This window comes from Canis lupus, chromosome 18 (genome assembly GCF_011100685.1).
Source record: "Canis lupus familiaris isolate Mischka breed German Shepherd chromosome 18, alternate assembly UU_Cfam_GSD_1.0, whole genome shotgun sequence".
NCBI classification, from domain to species: domain Eukaryota; kingdom Metazoa; phylum Chordata; class Mammalia; order Carnivora; family Canidae; genus Canis; species Canis lupus.
In genome coordinates, this window is record NC_049239.1 from 38,203,133 (window position 1) to 38,224,094 (window position 20,962).

The 20,962-nt window shown below is 38.3% G+C and overlaps 2 protein-coding genes across 7 annotated transcripts in view; both read right to left on the reverse strand.

Annotated features, from left to right (window-relative positions):
- Nucleotides 1-223: 223 nt before the first annotated feature.
- Nucleotides 224-7,794, reverse strand: CNTF (ciliary neurotrophic factor). 5 transcript variants are annotated; one of them, XM_038563195.1, is made up of 3 exons: nt 7,656-7,794; nt 2,394-2,556; nt 224-1,140 (listed from the first exon to the last, which is right to left on the reverse strand). In XM_038563195.1, exons 2-3 carry the CDS (start codon nt 2,505-2,507, stop codon nt 655-657), a joined length of 600 nt encoding a protein of 199 aa, XP_038419123.1. In that variant the 5' UTR covers nt 2,508-2,556; nt 7,656-7,794; the 3' UTR covers nt 224-654. The 5 variants fall into 5 exon arrangements, with proteins under 5 accessions (XP_038419123.1, XP_038419121.1, XP_038419120.1 ...); XM_038563193.1 differs by having other exon boundaries at nt 2,394-2,561; XM_038563192.1 differs by lacking the exon at nt 7,656-7,794 and adding an exon at nt 4,085-4,276 and having other exon boundaries at nt 2,394-2,561.
- The window catches only part of ZFP91 (ZFP91 zinc finger protein, atypical E3 ubiquitin ligase), a 47,129-nt gene continuing 30,465 nt past the window's right edge, over nt 4,299-20,962 (reverse strand). Inside the window, exons 3-11 of one of the 2 annotated variants that reach the window (XM_038563187.1) lie at nt 15,793-16,005; nt 15,515-15,551; nt 14,603-14,704; nt 13,974-14,108; nt 13,176-13,226; nt 12,702-12,780; nt 11,243-11,357; nt 8,369-8,468; nt 4,299-8,028 (exon numbers count right to left, since the gene is read on the reverse strand). In XM_038563187.1, coding sequence (XP_038419115.1) covers nt 7,518-8,028; nt 8,369-8,468; nt 11,243-11,357; nt 12,702-12,780; nt 13,176-13,226; nt 13,974-14,108; nt 14,603-14,704; nt 15,515-15,551; nt 15,793-16,005 — 1,343 coding nt within the window. In that variant the 3' untranslated portion in view covers nt 4,299-7,517. Of the gene's footprint in view, nt 8,029-8,368; nt 8,469-11,242; nt 11,358-12,701; nt 12,781-13,175; nt 13,227-13,973; nt 14,109-14,602; nt 14,708-15,514; nt 15,552-15,792; nt 16,006-20,962 lie in introns of both variants that reach the window. The other variant, XM_038563186.1, reaches the window with a different exon arrangement.

Below are 20,962 nucleotides of genomic sequence, written 5' to 3' on the forward strand. Positions count from 1 at the left end.
GCCTCTGAACTGAAGGGCACATAGCTTTTTGGGATGAGAAGTATCTGGGTTCAAACTTAAGTGTGCCATTTGCTAGTAGGGTAACCTTGACCAAGTTATCATTTCTGTGAGCCTGTTTTCTCATCTGCCAGATGGGAATAACACTACTTCCCTCAATAGGGTTGTTGTGAAATAATATACACAAAGCCCCTGGCATATCGCTACATATAGCAGACACTCAATAAACGTTAGTTACTTCTTTTTATTATCCAAGGGTTTGAATTGGCTAGAGTCCAGGATTTTTAATTCATTGTCTCAATTTTCCCAGAAAAGCCATCTAGGACTAAAGTTAAACTTAGGTTTATCCTGTAAGGCTGTTAAATACTTGTAGAGTTGATTCAGTGAGTAGAAAGGTTAGAACACTAAAATGGAAGGACACAGCCCTTGCCCCCACACCCACAGGGCCCCAACACACCACACACACACACACACACACCAGATTAAACCTGGATGCCCATTTGTCCAGGGCTCCACCCCTGCTTGATGAAAATATTTATGGTCTCATGGGTCAGAAAACGGTCGACCTTTCAAAACTTAAGAATGGGAAAGTGAGGCCTCAGGAACTGTGCATACTCCATTAGAAATATAACGAAGGAGAGAGAAGAGGGATAACTGCTATATTTTCTTGTCATTAGCAATATAATGGCTCCCACGTGCTGGAATCCCAGTCTGATAAGAAGAAATGAGTCGAAGGTCATGGATGGACCTCACTGTCCACTGTGAAAGCTCTCGCAACACCTTCAGGCCCCACAGCTTCTTCTCAAAGAGGCCACCATCTCCAAAGACAGGTATCCCATCAGCCTCATTGGGGGGGATTTTGTGTTCCAGGAGCATCATTAATTCCTCCAGCTGGTAAGCAAAGGCAGCAACCTGGAGTAGAAGGGTGTGTATTGCTTGATGGAAATCCCCTTCAGTTGGAGTAAAATGAACCCGCTGGTCTTCTAAAAGCCTGGCCAACATAACATGGAAAGCGCGATAAGCTTGGAGGTTCTCTTGGAGTCGCTCTACCTCAGACAGTTCACTCCACCGATCAGTGCTTGCCATTGGCACACCATCCACAGAGTCCAGGTTTAGGTTCTCGTTCAGGCCCTGATGCTTCATCTGGCCAAGGATACATAAAAACATCACATCTTCTGTAATTATCCCAACATTCTCATTTAATCCCTAAATCTCATGTAAGACCTTATTCACTTTCCTGGTCAGAGATCCAAATTGGAAAAATTTTTAAAATCTCCAAAAGGAACTCATTTGGGATCCAATGACTGGATTTTAGGAAGGCTTTATTCTCTCTAAAATTATACATTCTGCTTTACCTATTTCCTTTTTGTGGGAGAATATGCAGGTTTCATTAGATTTTAAAGGTTGAAAACCACTGGTCTACAACTTCTCCTTCCCACTTTGAACTCCCTCCTGGAAACAAGTACTTGAATCGTACTCGAGTTTTAAGAATTTTAAACATACTTGAAGACACTGGCCAGGCCTATTAGGAATCCCAAGAATTAACCCACTGCAGAATTTTTCTAACCCCCCTCTCCTCCATTATCCACTCTCATTGGGAAGACAATACTTTAGAGAATTCAGTGGTAATGAGATAAAAAAGATAAAAATAAAAAAAGGTACTTCAAAGAGTTAGATTTCTAATTGGTGAAGGCTATACAAAGCTAAACCAATTCCCAGACAACCTAAATTTAGAACTCTTTTTCAGTGTTTCTATCATAGTAGGCCTTAGGTGGAGACTGATGGGGATCTCCATCAGAAAACCAATCTGGAACTCCATGGTTAGCTCATCAATTTGACACGTCCCTAAGTTTCCAGTGAATCTTCTAGGGGATCCTTTTTTGATAGTATGGGTCACCATTCTCTTTTGATACACAGAGACTTGATATATGTAATGAAAAATTGGGTGGCCAATACTATAGAGGAGAAATTCTTTGGGTTTGTGCTGTTCTTCTCCCAATTCTATAAACCTCATTCTTTCATTTACATAGCTCAAAAATTCAGAACAATGTGTATGAAGAACCCACACTTACAGGGCCCATAGTTAATCTATTCTGGTAGAATCCAGACTGTAGGCAATCATATTAGGAATAGCCTCCATGACATAGAGCCAATCCTACCCAGAAGACCATGTCTATTTTCTCAAAGAACATGTCTCCTCAACAGGCTAGAGAAGAAAACAGGGTCACAGGAGTTTCTTTATGGGAAAGAACCATGTTCGGATGATAGGTGCCCAATCTATGAATGACTGTATGATTAGGGCCTTGATGATTGGTAATGGGGGCTGGAACATGATGTTAAGGGGCTAATCAGAAGAGATCAAGTGAAAACAGACAACAGCAAAATAGGCAACTTACATAAGATTCCAAAAGAGCAGTCAGGTCTGAACGAATCTTCCTTGCTAGCCAGATAGAGCGGCTACAGAGGTCCCGGCGATGAGGGGTCAGCGGTGAGTGCTCTGCAAAGGCCATCTCCTAACTCAACTGTCCCAGGAAACAAGTGAGCTGGGTTTGCTTCTGTCTACACTGGTCCAAATAAGAAATGTGACTCTCAGACTAAATCCACTGGGCATTCTCTCCTAATGGGATTGTGCACCCCACCCCCATCCCCCTGCCTGACTCAGAGGTGGCAGCAAATTCCTGGCTGTGGATTTTTGTGCCTGTGGAATCAAAGGCCCCTTTTTAATCAGCTTTTTTTTCCTGCAGCGTCTGCCTCCATCTCTCTCCTCCACTCAGTGCCTAGCCTACTTGTTTTTATGTCATTGTTTTGCTTTTGCACTTAGCAACAAGGTCACTATCACACTAATCCTCATGACACCCCTGCCTAATGTGATCTACTTCATATACACATAATCAGTTTATTTTATCACTCTCCCTTGCATTCGTCATGTCTTCTTCTTCCTTTTCTTTTTCCCTTCTTGGCCTAGTATTCAATAATATTGTTATTACTAACAATATAGCTGCCATTGATTAAGCAACTACTCTGGGCCAGACACTGTGCTAAAGGCTTTAAAGCCTTTATTTGATCTTTAGAATAATTCTATGAGATAAATATTTTCCGTAACGAAATTGAGGCTTAAAGAAATTAACTAATATGCACAAAATCCAGGAAGCAGGCACAAAACATAGGTCTCTGATTCTCCCATTGACATTGAAATTTCATCCTTTAGGTTTTTCACATTTTGTTCAAGAAACAAAGTTTATGCTAAATAGGTCCTCTGAAAATACAGCATCTTTTCACTTCTATCATTTCGTCATGTAGTTTCATTTATACTCAATTAAAAATCAGCTAAGTAAGTATCTCTAACCTCAATCATGGTGCCTTCCTCATAGCTACAGGATGGGGAAGGTACTGTTTAGGCCTGTTCTCTTCCAAAGGACAGGAAACACCCAACCCTGACTGGGTAACATTTTCAAGGCAGTCTCAAATGACAACATGCTTTTCTTTCTCTTCCTCATCCCAGTCATACCACACTGCTCCTTAACAACATACAAGAATGACCTGGGCTTTGAAATGAGGGCAAAAGAGTTTAAGAGCACGTGCAGAATTGTTCTTCTGTTGCATCCAACTTAACCCTGTAGATTAAAATATGATGCTTCTTGGGGAAGAGCTTCAAGTGTCCTACTCAATCAATAAGCCTTCACTATTTCATGCCATAGACATTGCCTCTAAGTTGAAACACATGCCTTCTCAGGTGCAAACTTCCATAAACAATAAACAAGGGGTGGAGGGGAGAAAAGTGGGAGTGAGTGGCTCACAGGAGGCCTTTAAAGAAGGTAAAACGATTTTTTTTTTGAAAGTTAATACTTGTTGTGGACATTGAGTTTTGTGAAAAAGCACTGACATCAAATGCTAACAAGGTTTTTGTCATTATGAGACTAACATAACCCTCACAGCATCCTTAACATTCTCTCTACTAGACTAATGAGGCCATCTCTTCTAGAAGTCTGTCACAACACAGGAGGGGTTTCCAAGTTGGCTAGATGATCACAGAATCCTATAGCAACTCAGCATTAGAGATCAAGAATGAAAATGAGTCAGAAGTTACCTCTGATTCTGCCCAAGAGAAGTAACAGCACCTGCCACATAAACCCTGTGCTGGGGGCACTGGGTTCTCAGCAGCATCAACTTTTTACCCTTAGGATAACTGTTAACTTAGTACAATCAAGGAAGACAAGTTGCTTCCATGAAGACAACTTTTATTTTTCTTCTTTACATATTTATTTTGGATATGCCTTACCTAGATTAAGAGAAAACAAGGATTTGAAAAGCAGAGTATCCCTTTTATTATAATTTCTTTTTACATAACCTTTTCAACCTAGATTCAGGTAACTACCTGTCTCTCCCATCAAAGGAGAAGGGTCCTGCACATTACAACAGGCAAAAAAGGCTTTCAAGAAATAAAATATTTTAAATTGATCCATTACAATTTTTCAGTTTTCTTGAGTACATTGGAAAGTGGGAAAAAGAAGGAGGGAAAAATGGTACTTCAAACAATCAGACTAATAACCTTGGCTGGGTTTAATACACTCTTTATATATTTTTTCCAACAGGTACACAGGAGGTTCAAGTGCTCTATGCAGATGCTTTCCCATACCTGAATTCTTTAACTCCCAGTAATCCTGGCCAGTGTTTATTCAAACTCTCTGAAGCATAGTAAGTCTCAATTATGCAGAATAACCCTGGGCAACCAGAGACTAGGGGGAAGCACATCTCCCAGAAATAATACTTGCATGTCAATTACATTTTCAGGATTTTGAACTGCCAATTCACAAGATGGAGAATATGCAGTGGGGAGAGTTATTAAAAAGGTAACACAATTTGACTAAGGGTAGGAAATGCAGAATTTTAAGAGGGCTCCTTGGAAGGACACATGAGAAGCAGACAAGGAAAGGGGAGAGGACTTAGTACAAGACAGCTTACTTATACCACTCTTTACTGTGCTAGTATCTTTTCAAAAGGAAAAAAAGAAGATAGAAGTCCATGGAGAATATTTTAAGATTGACTGCAAACTGCTATAATAATTTATTGAAGCAAACTATAGGCAAATGGTACCTATAAAGGGGTCAAAAAAAGGAAGAACAGAAAGTTTCTAGTTATTAGAACTTGTTGCTTTTTGTGGGGAGGAGTGTGATATGGGAAGAACATATTTTCCTTCAATCTCGTTAATTTTTTTAATGCAGTTTGCTTTTGTGTAGGTGGTTAAAATATCTGATGACTCATCACTGCAAATACAACTTACAGAGACAGAGAAGATAAATGTGACAAAGAAGAAAGGTACGTGTGCGGTACAGATGAGAGCTAGTCAAACAGTACAAAATGGACTTATAACGAGAGTGGAACAACTTTGTTGTAAACCCAATCAATCTGACAGTTTTTTCAAATGTACTCAACATACCAAGTCAATTCCAAATCCTGACTGTGGGCAGGAAAGCATATTCTACATCCCTTCTATCCTTATTCCATTTTCTACCCCCACACTGGAGGGATGGCAAATCTGCAACACTCTGTAAAGAAACAATAGTGCATTTAAGTCTATTCACTGTAGGTGTCTGACTCCCTATTCCCTGGCATCCCAACCACTGACACTAGTGGGTGTAAAGTAAGCCTCTTTCAGAGATGACATTTTGTTACCCCTCTTTTTGGGAAAAAATAAAAGAGAAAATTGATAAACTTTGTAGTTTTAGTGTTTGTGAAAAACAAGTTGTTCCTTATTTTGCTCTCGGCAAAACTTCATTCTTTCCAACAGCCATCACAACATTTCTGACAAACAATGAACAGGGCAAGCCTTTAACTCCAGCTTGTGAGGTACACAGAAGGATAGAAATTGCCCTTCTAATTCTCTAAAAATTGCCAAAATAAGTTTTTAGTCTTCTGGGAGTTATAAACTTGTACAAAAACACCACCTGCCTCTCCCATGGCCAGTAATAAGCAATCCACCCCCAAGAAAATCCCTATCTCAATGGATGTGGTAATTCCCAGAATTTTAGGTGAAAGCCAAAGCCATTATTCCACAGATTATTAACTTTGTCTATGGAAGCCTTTCCTCTTCTGAAGTATTATTTTTATAAAAAGGAAACAAAACAGCCATTTTCTTTGACTTCAAATTGTACGAGTCATAGACTATCTCTTCACTAATGGCAGTGTCCTTCAATAACTGGGACCTGGAATGAAACAATGATAAAGCAAAGCAAAACCAAAAACAAAGCGAGGGGCCAGAATTGGGCCAACAGGAAGGTGTGTAGAAAGAAATGATGGGGACAAAAAAAGAAAATAAATTTACAAGAGAAAATCTTTTATCTGTAATTCAGACCCTGAACAACCCTTCTTCTCATCCCCTCAAAATTCCTAAATCTCAATGCTCTAAAAACTCAAAGAGCACTAATTACCAAAAACCTAACTTCCTTCCCTAAAAAGGCTTCCAAAAAAGCACTAGGCTACTGTAGTGATTTTGTTAGTGCTGAGGACCAGCTTTCTTTAAAGGCCACTGGAGAGCTATATTTTAGAGGCTGGCTGTGCTTCTTCAATCCTGTATCTTGCCTTCAAAAGTACCTCTTATAGAAAGGACCCCATGTCAGAATAACCTAATCTCTCCCAGCCCCCAAAAATCTAGCAACGACGACCCCCCCCCCAAAAAAAATCAGACTTTCCGTTAATAAATAAGGAATCTCAGGTTCCACAACACAAAAACACACATGTTCAAAGTGCAAATTTCTGCCATTAGTCTGGGACTTTTCTCACTGATACAGAGCCCTGTCTTATGGCCAGAGAAACCATGTAGAGGGCAGCCCCCTCCCTGTTGGGAGCCTGCTTCCATGCTAGTGAGCACCACTGAGAACCAGAGGGAGGTGTTGGAAGGGGACTGAAGTGCTGGGATCACAAAGGAGGGAGGTGGTCCCCGTGAATCCTTCCTTTCTGAAACCCAGCAGGGAATGGAGGAAATGGGGGTGAGTGAGAGAGGTGTGCTGTTTTAACAGCTCACCTTAAGGGGCCTAAAGTGCCAAGTCAAGCTGCCAGCCTCCAGAGATTAGAAGTGTATGATACTTTGGGAATAAGTGTGCTGCAGTGGGTAGAAGCCAGAACCATAGGGCAGCAGTGAAGGAGAAGGGGTTTAGAGGACAGTAATATACTATCAAGAGTTAAAAGCTGATCCAGAGCACATCAGAGTTACAGGTTTAAGAAGGGATCTGCCGGTGAGCAGGAAGTCTGCCTGACTGGAACTGAGGAGGAGGATAACCCTCACTTTTAAGAGCTTCTTCTTTTTTGCCTACCTTTTTGGTAAAGGCAACATCAATTTTATAAAGGGGACAATAGAGGGAGAAGAGGGTGGGTGTAGGTGTGTGTGCTGTGATCCACAATGGAAAGAGCAGGCCCTTCAGTTATTTTACTAGATTTTAAATGCTTTAAATTTTTTTTTTTGTCCTTTTTATCTTTTAAATACAAAGTCTGAGCTGTCCCAGTGCCCAAAGTCTTCCCTTCCACTAAGGTCCAGTAGAGTCTGAATCTTCAATCAGAACCTCTGTGGTAGCACCGAGTATATCCGAGTTCATGACCAGCCCTTCAGTGCCCCCACTGCTGCCACTTCCCACAAAGATCTTCCCATCAGCCATCAGGCTCACCCGTTCCGTCCCACTACAGTATGACTTTGACATCCCTTCAGCTTCTAGCAGGAGGCACTCTCCAGAGGTGGAGTTTCCCAATGGCTCAGGAAGAAGAGGAAGACCCTGCCCATCTGCAGGTTGTGTCAGGGATTCTGGGTTAGTGCCCAAGATATCTGTGCTGGTGATGAGGGCGCCTGCATTGGCAGCCAGAGCTTCGGCAATCAGCACCTCAGGGTGGCTTTTTGCTTTGTGTGCCACTACGCTGTCCTTCTTCTCAAATTTTTTGCCACAGATATTACAAGAGAACTGGTAGAAGGAATCTGCATCATGCTTCTTCATGTGCCAATTAAGGGATGCCTTCTGCCGACACGTAAATCCACAGATCTCGCATCTAGGAAGATGGAAAAGGAAATAGCTGATCAAACAGAAATGAAGAGGCCTCTTCTTCAGGGTCAGGGTAGGACTTTAGAGGTCACATATATAGGCCAATAGTCAGTAACATTTCTTGGGAAAAATTACGAAAAGTTAACCAGATGGAAAATTAATGTTTCTTTTGTTTAAAAAACAAAGGAAACAAAAAGTTCACTAAATAGCATCCCAAACCAATACTCACTCTAATTTGGTAAAAGTGAATAGAAGTGGCAACTGAAATTGTTTGCATAGGGGCTAACCCACAAGTAGGGCAGATATGCACTTCTCACCCACATGTTCACCAATAAATAAACACTCACTGTAATGGCTTCTCGCCAGTGTGAATCATCCGGTGCACTGCCAGATTGTGAGAACTCTTGAAGGCCCTAGCACAATATTCACAGATATAATCCCTTTGATCTAAGAAGAAAAATAATGTGGTTAGTGTTCCACTTAGAATCCCTGTAAGTAATTTTCCCAGTTCACAGTAAGCAAGCAGATGATCAGTCAGGTCATTTACAGTAAAAGTAGTACTGTTTTCAATCTATAAAACAATGGATAAATAAAATTTTAAGAAGAAATATACCACTTTCAATTTTTGTTTAAAAAGTCCATATATTCAGTAGCATAAGGACTAGTTTTAAAAAACTAAACAAAGCAAAACCAGAAACAACTTAATGGATATATGAGAACTGGAACCCTAATCTCAATCTTGCCAGTAATCTAATTCTTGGATAAACTGCTTAGTAATAAGTAAATAATGATATTTTCCTTGGATTTTATTCTTTAAAAGTTTTTTCAGATTGTGAAAGCTGAATGCTTACATATAAAGAATTTGGCACTCAAACCACTACCATCACCACCACATTTGGCATTCCCTAGAAGAAAAGTGATCCATGATTAAAGTGGTAATCATATCTTCTGTTTTGGTTTTAAAATTGTTACCCAGAATAAACAATTTCTCTCAAAAGGTTCAAGTGGCTGCTATCAAATACATCAAACAGTTTCTGTATTTTTTACCTTATTCTCTCCTACCCCGTATCTTCTGCAACATTCAACCACCTCCCCTCTGTCATTTCAAAATACCCATAATTTTCACAGGATTTTTGATGAATTTGGTAACATAGTGTAGACTCTATGGGCCAAAGGAGCATTGCACTAAATTATTTCTTTATCACTTGGTTTGGGAGAGAAGCGGGTAAGGGGATGCTCTATATCTCTTGAATAAACGACCACTATGTTTTCTAGGTCTTTCACTTAAAATTGCTACAAATAGTCACAGTGAAAACATGAGGATAAGTTAAAAGGCAAACAATATCCAATTTAATTCTATACTCTATCCCAACAGTTCTAAAGCCAAGTGTAGGAGAATAGTCAAGTTTGTCTCAAGCTTGAATACACTTAGGAATCAACTGCGGGATCTCAGTAAATGCAGTTGGTAGTTGAGCAGGTCTGAGGCAGTCTGAGATACTGCATCTCTAATAGTGGCTCAAGTGATGCCAATGCCTGTTGGGCTATCTTCTACATGCTAAATAGGCAAGGTCTAAAAATGGACTTTTAAACCAAGGACAATTCTTAGTGTCTCCCAAATCTTGTCCCCTGTTCCAGCTTCATTATTGCATGGCAAACTTGGGTGGGGCATCCACTTGCTTAAATCAATCACATGTTCAAAGGGAGTCTGTTTGCACTAATTTGGAAAAGGAGAACTACAATAACATCATAAAAGTGTATTAACCAGATGTAAATATTTGGAATGGAATGAACTTCTAAAGCAGTTTGTCATAGCAGGCCTATGGTATTTAGCTAACGTAGTCTAAACTAATTGTCAGAAATTACTTTTGTAGAGAATAAAACAGAATTAACAGGGAGGAGTGGAGAAAAGGCAGCACCTAGCAAGGAACAGAGTGGAGACAGTCCTCTCCATGAAGCGGTGGCACCATACAATGAGAAGACTGTAGACTTTGCTATGATTCAGGCCTGAGCTCAAATCGTGGTGCTCTGAAATGTCCACTGTGTGCCAGGCTTCACGCAGTAAACAGCATTTACATGTGCTCTCATTTCATCCTTAAACTAACTCCATGATGTCAGTGACATTATCTGCCCCCCACCCTTTTTTTAGATGAGGGAAAGTGAGAAGAAATAACTTGTCTAAGTTACACATACAATAAAAGATGGAGAGGGTACATGTATCAGTATAACCCTGGGTAGGAGACAACTGAAATTCCTAGTCTTACCTCTATGACTGTTGAGAAGATAGCATGTAATAATCCAGTGTCTGGCACCTATTCAATTAGCTCTAACACCCAGGCTCATTTGTTCCCATTAGCTGAACTGCATGGAGATTGTCAGTGGATAAAATGAATGGAATTTGGAATCATTCTAGAGTATGTATAATGAAGACACATTCGGTTTCACTTTTTGAGTCAATAGCTCCTACAGGAGATTACATATAATTCAGTAGCTAGCCTTCCTGACCGCAGTAGCAGTAGAAGTGTCAGAAGCTACTTAATAGTTACCACAGAACTATAGGCTCTCTCTTCATACTCAATTCTAGTCCATAAGAGCTACTAAAAGTATCTACTGGAAATGGAATTAGAAAATCCTGATTCTGATAAATACCATCGGTGTTACCAAGGGCAAGTTACGTAATGTATAAAGCCTCTTGTTTCTTAGCTTTAAGACAAGGGTAATATAAGCAAACTTGGTGATGCTGAATGGATGGATAACCAGTAACAGTTGATAGAGGATATGTGCTCAATAAAAAATTAATCTGTTCATAAAAGTCAAAGGATAAAAGTAAAAACCCCTAGTTTGTTCATCCCTTATAAAATGTTTTATTATATTTTATGTTCATACCTTTCTCTCACACCTGACTATAGACTCTCAAAATTTACATTAAAAAAAGATCATTACCAATCTACATACTTAAAAGTAGAACGCATTTAAAACTTGCTAAAACATTTTATTTAAAACAGTACCTGTATGGGCAGCCCGGGTGGCTCCACGGTTTAGTGCCACCTTCAGCCCAGGACCTGATCCTGGAGACCCGGGATCGAGTCCCATGTCAGGCTCCCTGCATGGAGCCTGCTTCTCCCTCTGCCTGTGTCTCTGCCTCTCTCTCTCTTTCTCTGTGTGTGTCTCTCATGAATAAATAAATAAAAATCCTTAAAAAAAAAAAAAAAAAAAAGGAGTACCTGTATGATGCTTGGCATGTCGTAGAAGTTGCTTCTGGAGCCTGAAGAGTCGCCCACAGGAGGGATGAGGACATACGTATTTCTTCTTCAGCAAATGCTGATACTTAATGTGGTGCTAAAACAGTAAGAGAAAATAAAGAGCGTTAAAAATTAGGCTTTCTGAAAGCTTGTTCCTTTGCTAAGTCAAAAGTGCTAAAGGAGGGGCACCAGGGTGGCTCAGTCAGTTAATCATCCAACTCTTGTTTTCAGCTCAGGTCATGATCTTAGGGTTTTGAGATGGAGCATGGCATCAGGCTCTTTGGCTGGGTGAAGTCTGCTTGAGATTCTCTCTCTCTCTCCCTCCCTCCCCGTCAAAAGTGCTAAAGGGAAATCAAATACTCTGCATATGGAGGGTGTGTGTGTGCAGTACAACAGTTAAGAACACAGGCTATGGAAATACAGAGAGCTGGATTCTAATCTGAGTATATCATTCATGATAGGAAATGTGCTTAAATACTGTGAGCTATAGTTCTCATTTGTAAAATGGACATAACTGTAAGTGTCTTTCAGCATAACTGTGAGGATACAGACATGTGTTGTATGGTGCTTAGTGCAGCACAATGCATACAGTGAAAGAACAGAAGCAACCACTATTATCACAGAGCCAGAATCAGAGAGTTAAGGCCTTAGTCTCATGTTATCCTTGCTGCTAAACTAAAAATCAAATAGGCATTTCTTAAGCTTTTGTAATAAGCATTTCACTTTCATGTTTTCTGCCAGGCCCTAAGTATAAGCTATATCTTAATTCATTTAAAAAAAAAATCTACTAAGAACAAACCAGAACAAAAAAACCAAAAACCTGAAGTTTTTTTTATTTTAAACATTATTTAAGAAATCACAGGTCAGAGTTGCTATTTTTAAAAAATATAAAATAAAGTCTATTCATCGGTGTCTTTGGTGTGTTGGTACAATCATCTCTTATATCAAAAGTATTTATAGCACGATGAGAAAGACTGGGCTATTCCAAGATTCCAAGGAAATTCTTTATTTGATCTCATGTTCTTAGACATTTTTCTTTTAACACAATGACTAAAGTAATCTTATGCCTTATTATTTATTTTTAAAAAGATTTATTTATTTGACCCAGAAAGTGTGTGCGCTTGAGAAAGAGCACTAGCAGTGGGGAGGTGGGGGAGGTGTAGAGGGTGAGGGAGAGGCAGACTCCCCGCTGAGCAGGGAACCTGGTGCTGCACTCGATCCCAGCACCCGGGGATCATGTCCTGAGCTGAAGGTAGATACTTAACTGAGCCCCCCCGGCGCCCACTTTTATGCCTTTTTAAAATAAAATGTTTTTTTTTTTTTGACCCTGTATGTCAATGATAAAGCCTACACAAGTTCACAAATTTTAGCATCTCATGAAATACAAGAACCAGTAATGGAACTTAACCTGAAAGGCTGCCTTATGTAACAATTTACTGACCTGCAAATAGCGGGGGTGAGCAAGAACAGTTCCACATCCTTCCATTTCACAACGGACATATTGGATTGGAGGCTTTTTTCTATTATCAATATGTGGGAGAAAAGTTAGCGAACAGAAGAGGCATTCTGCAGTGGCTTAACTCAATGTACAATAGGGAACAGCAATTTTATAGTATGAAGAATTAAAATCTCTTTACTAGTTTATAGCTTGCACAGAATGTTAGAAATAACCAGAAACTGACAAATGTTTGATAAGAGTTTTTTTTTAAAAAGCACAAAATAAACTAGTAACCTCTGCCCAAAAGGTAAAGTAGTGTTAAGATTTTTAGAAACTTTAAGACCCTGTGATAGAATTAAAAACACAGTAACTCTGCATCAAGGATATATTAGTAAAGTTGCATTGGAGATATTTTTAAATAACCATTCCTGCAAGGTAATGATGAGTAATTATGTGAGTAAGATTTGTATAAATTACCTCCTTTTGGGTAATCGTGGACTTTTGTCATCTTTTCGCCTTCTTCCTCTCCTAGAATTAGAAAACAGAGTAATTGTCCACATATTCCAGACTGAAGCTTACAAAGCCAAGAATGGCTAGAGACCCATACTGTAGACTGAAGAGCAGATGGCAGAAACAAAGGATAATTACAATACACAGTATACAAAGACATATCTGACAAACCAAAGATGTCATTCTGAAGTAATTTCACTTAAATAAATCTGTATTACAAGTTAAATACATACCTGTCATAAACTATATACATTACTATGGATGATCTGGATAAACCTCAAGGTTACCTTGAAGAGTCTATCACTTAAATTCAATTTGAAAAGGAGAATAGTCTATTGTATAAACACCCAAAGAATATAAACTATACTCTCCTATAATAGAACCAAAAAGCCTAAACACTTAAAACAAATCTTATTTCTGCAACAGGCAATGACTGCTGGACAAGAAGTCAAGATTCTTCAATCATTTGCCCTATTTGCCCTTCTTTTGAGGATCCACATTTGTCGCAATTTTCCTTGCTATCTCTACACCCTCTGTATCCCATTAGCTCCTGTCTTGCCCACTCATTTAAACATCTTTAAGTATTGCTTTGGATTAAATTTAAACTTTTCAAGCTTTTGAGAGCGCCTCTGCAATGAAACTGTCAGCTGCCTGAGGCAGCAATATGCACCTGTCAATACCCCTCTCCTCACTCCCACTCTTTTTTCCCACCAATGGCTTTAAAATCTGTTAGGTTTCCATTTTTAGTAGTAATTGCCTACTCACTTCCTAGGAGGTTCCTCATCCTCCCTAATTTCATTCTCTTCTTCTTTCACCTCTACCTCTACTTCCACTTTTATTTCTTTCTTCTCCTTCTCTTCTTTCACCTTCCCTGATTTTCTCCGTGGTTTTGGGGTTTCCCTGAAAACACAAACAAATTTAACATTGGTATCCAGTAAGGGATCTTTGCGAGGGGGAACTGTGACAACAGGGTAAAACCCGTGGTTATCATTGATTTATTGAAAAATTATGATCCTTAGCTCATGAAATGTAATTTACATCAACTGTTCCTTACATGCACATTAAAAGCCACTCAGGCTAAAAATAATCAAGAATCAAAATTCACTATAGTCGTAAAGAGAAAGAGTAAAAAATTGTAAGTATTCAGGCAATTGATGGTATCTTAAGATAAACATGCAGACATTCAGTATTTTGAATATGATCAAAATAAAGTTCTATAACTAGAAGAGAGAGCTGTGTGAAAGAGTTATAAGATAATGTTAAATTGGCAAAACAAGTGCATAATTAATTACTCATTTAAAATTAAGTCCATTAACAACATGGTGAAATAAAAGCATGCAACAGTGCTTTCCTTATTCTTCACTGACATGTCTGAAATAAAATCTGAGACGTGCCTCTCTAAGTGGGGTTTGTAGGTCTCATCTCTTGGGTCATCTTTGAATGGTATCTCCTCTTCACTGATTAACATCTCTTCTTCCTCTTCCTCCTCCTCATCGCTACTAAAAAGGAATAAATAGAGATTAGAAATTCTACTTCTAAGGATTATATATCTGACTAGATTTTATTTGCTCATTTATTTAAAAGTAGCCAAAGATTCACAAGAAATTATCTAGAAGTTTTATCCTTATGGTCTAACTGGACTAGCAATCTTAGCTGTTTATTATCATAATAATTATAACTAAAAATCTATAAATCCTAAAAAGGCTATTACGCTTCATTAAATAAAGGTAAGGTGAGGACTGCTCAATGGCACTAAGAGCTAAAAAAAAAAAAAAAAAAAAAACAGAAAAACTTTTAGGCAGTGCTTCCGTGTTTCAGTTTGTTAAGTGTCCAACACTTGATTTCAGCTCAGGTCATGACCTCAGGGTCCTGAGACAGAGCTCCACCTTAAGATTTCAAGGTTCTCTCTCTGCCTCTCAACCCCTTCTTTTAAAAAACCAACAAAAACAACAGTCTATAATCCTATGTCTAGTAATCCAATGATCTGCTTTACCAAAAAGATCAGAAAGCCCCCCCCCCCGCCCCCCCGCCAAAGCAAATACCAAAAACCCTAGTCAAAACCTCCATTTCCCATTAGTTGCTAACATGGAATAAGCCAGAATATAGAAAGTACTCAAGACCTGCTTTTTGAACTAAATTAACTAAAGATTACATGGTTAAAGCGCTAATCAAGAACAAAGTAGCACCTAAACTAAATACCAAAACTGAAATTTTTTTTTTTTTAACAGCTCAACACTCTTTCAAGCAGAAAACAACTTTTGTGTGCGGTCTAATATCCCCAAAGGTTTAAATATGAAGTTTCTTACCTAATGCCACCTGGAGACTGATGTTCTTCTGTCCCATCTGGCAAAAGAAAGCAGAACAAAACTTTATCTTTACAGATACAGATATTTTGTCTCTGCAGCCAAGACACTCAAACCAAATTACTGCCTGGGATAACCATACAAAAGGAGTTTATCTGCAAATTTTCTGAAAGGAACCCTGTATCATCACACCTACCCCTGAAAGGTAAGCTGTTCAACATTACATTTAAAATCAACATGCAACTGGGTTATTAAATAACCATACTTCACTTGTACTGTACCATAATCAAGCTGATCTGTATTTGGTTCTGATTTGCAGATGAGCTGCAATGAACCGGTCTTTGACCTAGAGCTGCGGGTGTTCTCTGTGTCATGATGCCGAGAAACAGACGTCCTGCTACTGCTGCGCCAGCCCCGGCTAGGCCTAGTTGCAGCAATGGAAACTTCCTGAGGGAGGGTAGAATCGTCTTCTTCCTCTTTCTCTTCCTTAGGATCTGGATGAAAACATGTATCATTGCTTATAACCATCTCGGTAGATCTACTATTGTAACCAAAAAATTAATAAAAAAACAAAGTATATTTTTTCAGGAGAAAAGCCCCTCAGATATTTACTGAGATAACAGAAACAAGGTGACAGAAAACTTATCCTTATTGTCCATCATTCTAAAAACTTCCATGTTGTCAAGCAGTTTTATATGGTCTTATCTACTAAATAATGGACTGCTAATAGAAGTATGCAAAATATACCAAGTTCTATTCACAGGATTCTAACCTTTTCATTTGAGACAAAGGCAACTAAATTAAGTGAGTTGTCCCCAAAAGACGGCCAGAACTTCTTACAGAAACACAAAGAAGATGGGGTGCCTGGCTGGCTCAGTCATTAAGCAGCTACGTTCAGCTCAGGTCATGATCTCAGGGTCCTAGGACTGAGCCCTATGTAGGGCTTCCTGCTCAGTGGGGAGTCTGCTTGTCCCTCTGCGCCTCCCCTCGCTCATGCTAATAAATAAATAAAATCTTAAAAAAAAAAAAAAAAAGAAACACAAAGAATAAAATCACAGGTCCAGATGTTTTAATAATCGAACAACGCTGAAAGAAATTGCCAAAGAGGAACTGCACACTAAAAATGCTTTCCCTTGACTCTAGTCAATAGTTCTTAGAACCACATCATGAATTTGAATTGACCTACAGGGCCAATCATGATCAAGCGCAGCTCCATGCTGCTCTGCTTCAGTTATCCTATAAGATGCTGTGCACAAGCACAGACACAATCTGTCCGTTATCCTATATGTTCTTCATGCTTTGAAGGGTGAATGAAGTGAGGTGGGGGCTATTTCCCCCTTCTGAGCAATAAATAAGAAGCTTTAGTATAAGAAACTGGGTTTCATTCCCAGCGTAATTTTTTACATATAGATATATATAGATACATAAGTATGTTGGTACACTAAAAATGAGTCTATTTTGACTACAGACAATTCTTTCAATAATCTTAGAAAAGGCCTAAGAGTAACACAAAATTTTCGTTCTTAAAACTGATACCTATGATTATATAAACACAAAAACAACCTTCTGCATTGCAAATTCCACTAATAAGCGAAATTTAACAGTCCAACAGAAAAAGAGCTTTTTGGTAAAAACGTGTGGCTCTCACACGCAAACAGAAAAAAGGTCAATCCTCTCATGACAGGATAAACTCAAATGCAAACGATTAGTGAGACACCACTGTTCCCCTATCGTACTGATGATCCGAATGTTTGGCAACTGTGTATTGTCCAGGTTGGAGGAAAGAGTAATACAGATGATAGCATGTGCACTGGTAAAACCTCTTTGAAGGGCACTCTGACAGTATCTATCAAAATTATAAATGTGTATCCTTTCACATTAATTTCAACTAGTAAGAAGTTACCCTACAGAATTACAATCACACTTAGGTATAGAGGTAGTCATTATAGCACTGTTTTTAGTATGAAAGAGCAGAAAACTAAACATCAGGAAGGGCCTGGTTACATGAATTGATACATCTAGTCAGTAGGCAACTGCATGGAAATAATTCTATGACACTTTATCATGCAAAAAAACCCATATCCATATAAAATCCAAATATTATATAGGTGTTTTATATATAGATATAGAAATAAATGATATATATATGTAAGTTATATATCTTATACATGACAATTATACTTCTGAAAGGATAGAGAAGAAATTGGTAAGATAAGTTTTGGTCACTTCCAGAGGTCCAAAAATATGCCCAGTGATTTCCTCAGTATCCACCCTAGGAAAATAAACTGGCACATGGAGGTTCACTGTAGCATGTTCATAACAGTTAAAGAATGGAAACGAACTATTCCCCCTCCTCAATAAGAAAATGTTCAAATAAACTATGGTGTATTACTGAGATGGAATATTATATAGAAGCATCTGTAAAAAATGACATGGAATTACTGGCAAAAATATTGTTAAACAGAAATAAGCAAAAAATAAGACACAAACCTACATAAAACATTGTTTTTTTTAAGATCTGAAAAATACAATTTCCTCCACTGTGGAACAAGGTAGTAAATGGGGGGTGGGGGGCTATTTTAGCTTTAACCGTATTCTGAAAGTTTTATGAGAATATTTTAAGGTAATATAATTAGTTTGAAATGCGGAGAATAGCAGTGGGAACTCCTAAAAACCTGACAATTATTAAATCAGATATGCATTTCCTTTCAGTTTTCTTTCCCACTCAGTGCCTGTCTCACTCTTCTCATATCTGAGCTACTTTATGTATCAAAATAATGCAATAATAATAAAAAAAAGGATAGAATTGACAATATCTTCAACTATCTACAATCCAACAAGTTTACCCAGAAAATAACTGGAAGGTCAAAGAAACCTGTTCAAGATCATAAAGCTAGCTAAACAGACCCAGATATAAAAATCATATCTTGAGACTAGTAATCAAGAACTTCTCCATCTAGGTCATGGCTGCTTTTTTTTTTTTTTTTTTTTTTTTTTTTTTTTTTTTCATGGCTGCTTTTAAGATAATCTCTTAAAAGGGAGCAATTCGACATCCTCTATAAAGAAGAATAAATAACGTAGAGAGAGTCTTCCTTGTTACTCAACCCAACTATACTAATTTGGACTTTAAACCCACTCCATAACTTCCTGTTAAAGGTTTTTTCTTCATGATGAAAGGATTATTCAGCCACACCTTTTCATGCTGTTAATCAAATGATGGCAATTTGATAAGAATTGCTTATTCATATAAATAAAGCATAATAACCTATTTTATCCACCCCATCCCCACAAAAACTCATTAAAAAAAGGCATTATCAGAGTGATGTCAGCAAAATGTCCCTCCAACAGAAAAACACAAGCAATCACATTCACATGCACACACACACGTGTGCCAAAATCAACTTTGTAAAAAAAAAAAAAGGAAGATACTCATAGGTTTACAGCAACCAAGAGAACACTTAAGAAGGGCAGAGAATGGAGCAGATAGAATATTTGAAAAAATAAAGGCCAAAAGTTTCTCAAAATTAGTAAGACATGTATCTACACAAAAAGTTCCATAAGCTCCACGAACTCCAATAAGACAAATTCTGGGAAACTGAATAAAGGAAACATATTTACAATGGAGTTGGCTGGCTAGAAAGGGGAGCTCTCAGGCCATACCACTTGCAATCCTTTGCAGACTCAAGACAAAGAAGCCCCATCTACTAACCCAGCGGGAAGAAGGAAGATTTTTCTTCTTGCCCGGCAACAGCCCAGTCAATGAGTCATCGTCACGGCTCGGCCAATGAAAATCTATTATATTTCGAACTCCTAGTTTACTCCAATGAACCAATGGACTTTGGGTTCATAACAGCAACCCCCATCTCATACCCCCCCAGAAGTTCCTTTCCTTTGTTTGTGGGACTCGCCTGTAGCTTTTGTTATTGCTTGCCTGTCCAGAATTGTAATTCCTCTGCTATTCCTGAATAAATCCACTTTGCTCGTAAAAGTAACTGGCTGCTTTACTTTTAAGGTCAATGACTCAAGAGACCCACATCAAGACACATTACCATCAAACAGTCAAAAGCCAAAGACAGAATCTTGAAAACAGCATAAGAGAAGTGACTCATCAGGTATAAGAAATGCTTAGTATCATTAATAATCTATTTCTCATCCGAAACTAGGGAGACCAGAAGGTAGAGAGACGCCATATATAAAGTGGCAATGTCAAGCAAGAACTCTCTGTCTGGTAAAATGCCCTTTCAAAAGGGAGACATTCTCGGAAACAAGAGCAGAATTTGTTGCTAGTAGACCTATCCTACAAGAAACACTAGAGGGAGTCCTCCAGGCTGAAAGGACACTAGGAATTAACTCAAAGCCATTATGAGGAAATAAAAACACCATAATTACATAAATAAATATAAAATAGTATCACTGTGTTTTTGGTCTGTAACTCATTTTCCCAACATGACTTAAAAGTATATAAAACAGTAATTAAACACCTATGTTAATGAGCACATGATATAGAACGATTCCAAGTACTGGCATCTTTCTTGCTTAACAATTCATTCCTTAATTTATCTCTTTCCTCTCACTTTTAGTATGGAGTGGTAAGAAGAAACCAGACTGCACTTTCCACACTTTGCTTGGAAATCTATTCAGCTAAATATACAAGTTCCTCACTTAGAAATTCTACTTTCCACTCAAGAGAACATAACTCAAGCTAAGTTATCTGCCACTTTATAACAAGGGTTACCTTTTTTCCACTTTCCATCAACATCTTCATCATTTCCTTCTAAGGCCTTTCCAGATTACCTTTAATGTCTGTATTTCTGCCAGCCTTCTTTAAGGCAATCCAGGCTGCTTTCTGATTAACTGCTTCAGAATTCCCCTACCTACTAGCCATTAACCAAAACCATTTCCATATATTCAGGTATATTTTGTTGCAGCAAAACACGACTTCCAGTATCAAACTCTGTATTTGTTTACTAGGGTTCCATAAGAAATTACCACAAAGACCTATTTATGTGCAAAGATCCTATTTCCAAATACATTACATTAACAGGATCTCAACATCTTTTTTGGGGGGAAACAATTCAACCCACAGCAAGAGGCTCTACTAATAAAAGACAAACTAGACTTCAAGTCAAAAACTGTTACGAGAGACCAAAAAAGGACACTGTATATTGATAAAAGGGTCAATCAAGAGGATACAAGGATTATAAACACATACACACCTAATATATGAAGCAAAAAAATGACAATTAAAGGGAGAAATAGCCAGTACTAAAAAAAGAGACTTTAGTACCTTAATTTCAGTAATGGATACAGTAGTCAGAAGTCTAATTAGGAAATAGAAGACTTGAGTAACTCTATGGAAAAAAAAATCAGACCTAACAGATATATAAAAAATACTTCACATAAAACCAGAATACCAGAATACACAGTCTTCTCAAGTGCACACAGGAGATT

Excerpts from the sequence above, each read along its gene's own strand:
- CNTF (XM_038563195.1), bottom strand. The coding sequence starts at position 2,507 with ATGGCCTTTGCAGAGCACTCACCGCTGACCCCTCATCGCCGGGACCTC. Across the intron at positions 1,141-2,393 it reads CTGCTCTTTTGGAATCTTAT|ATGAAGCATCAGGGCCTGAA; the intron begins GTAAGTTGCCTA and ends ATCCTTGGCCAG.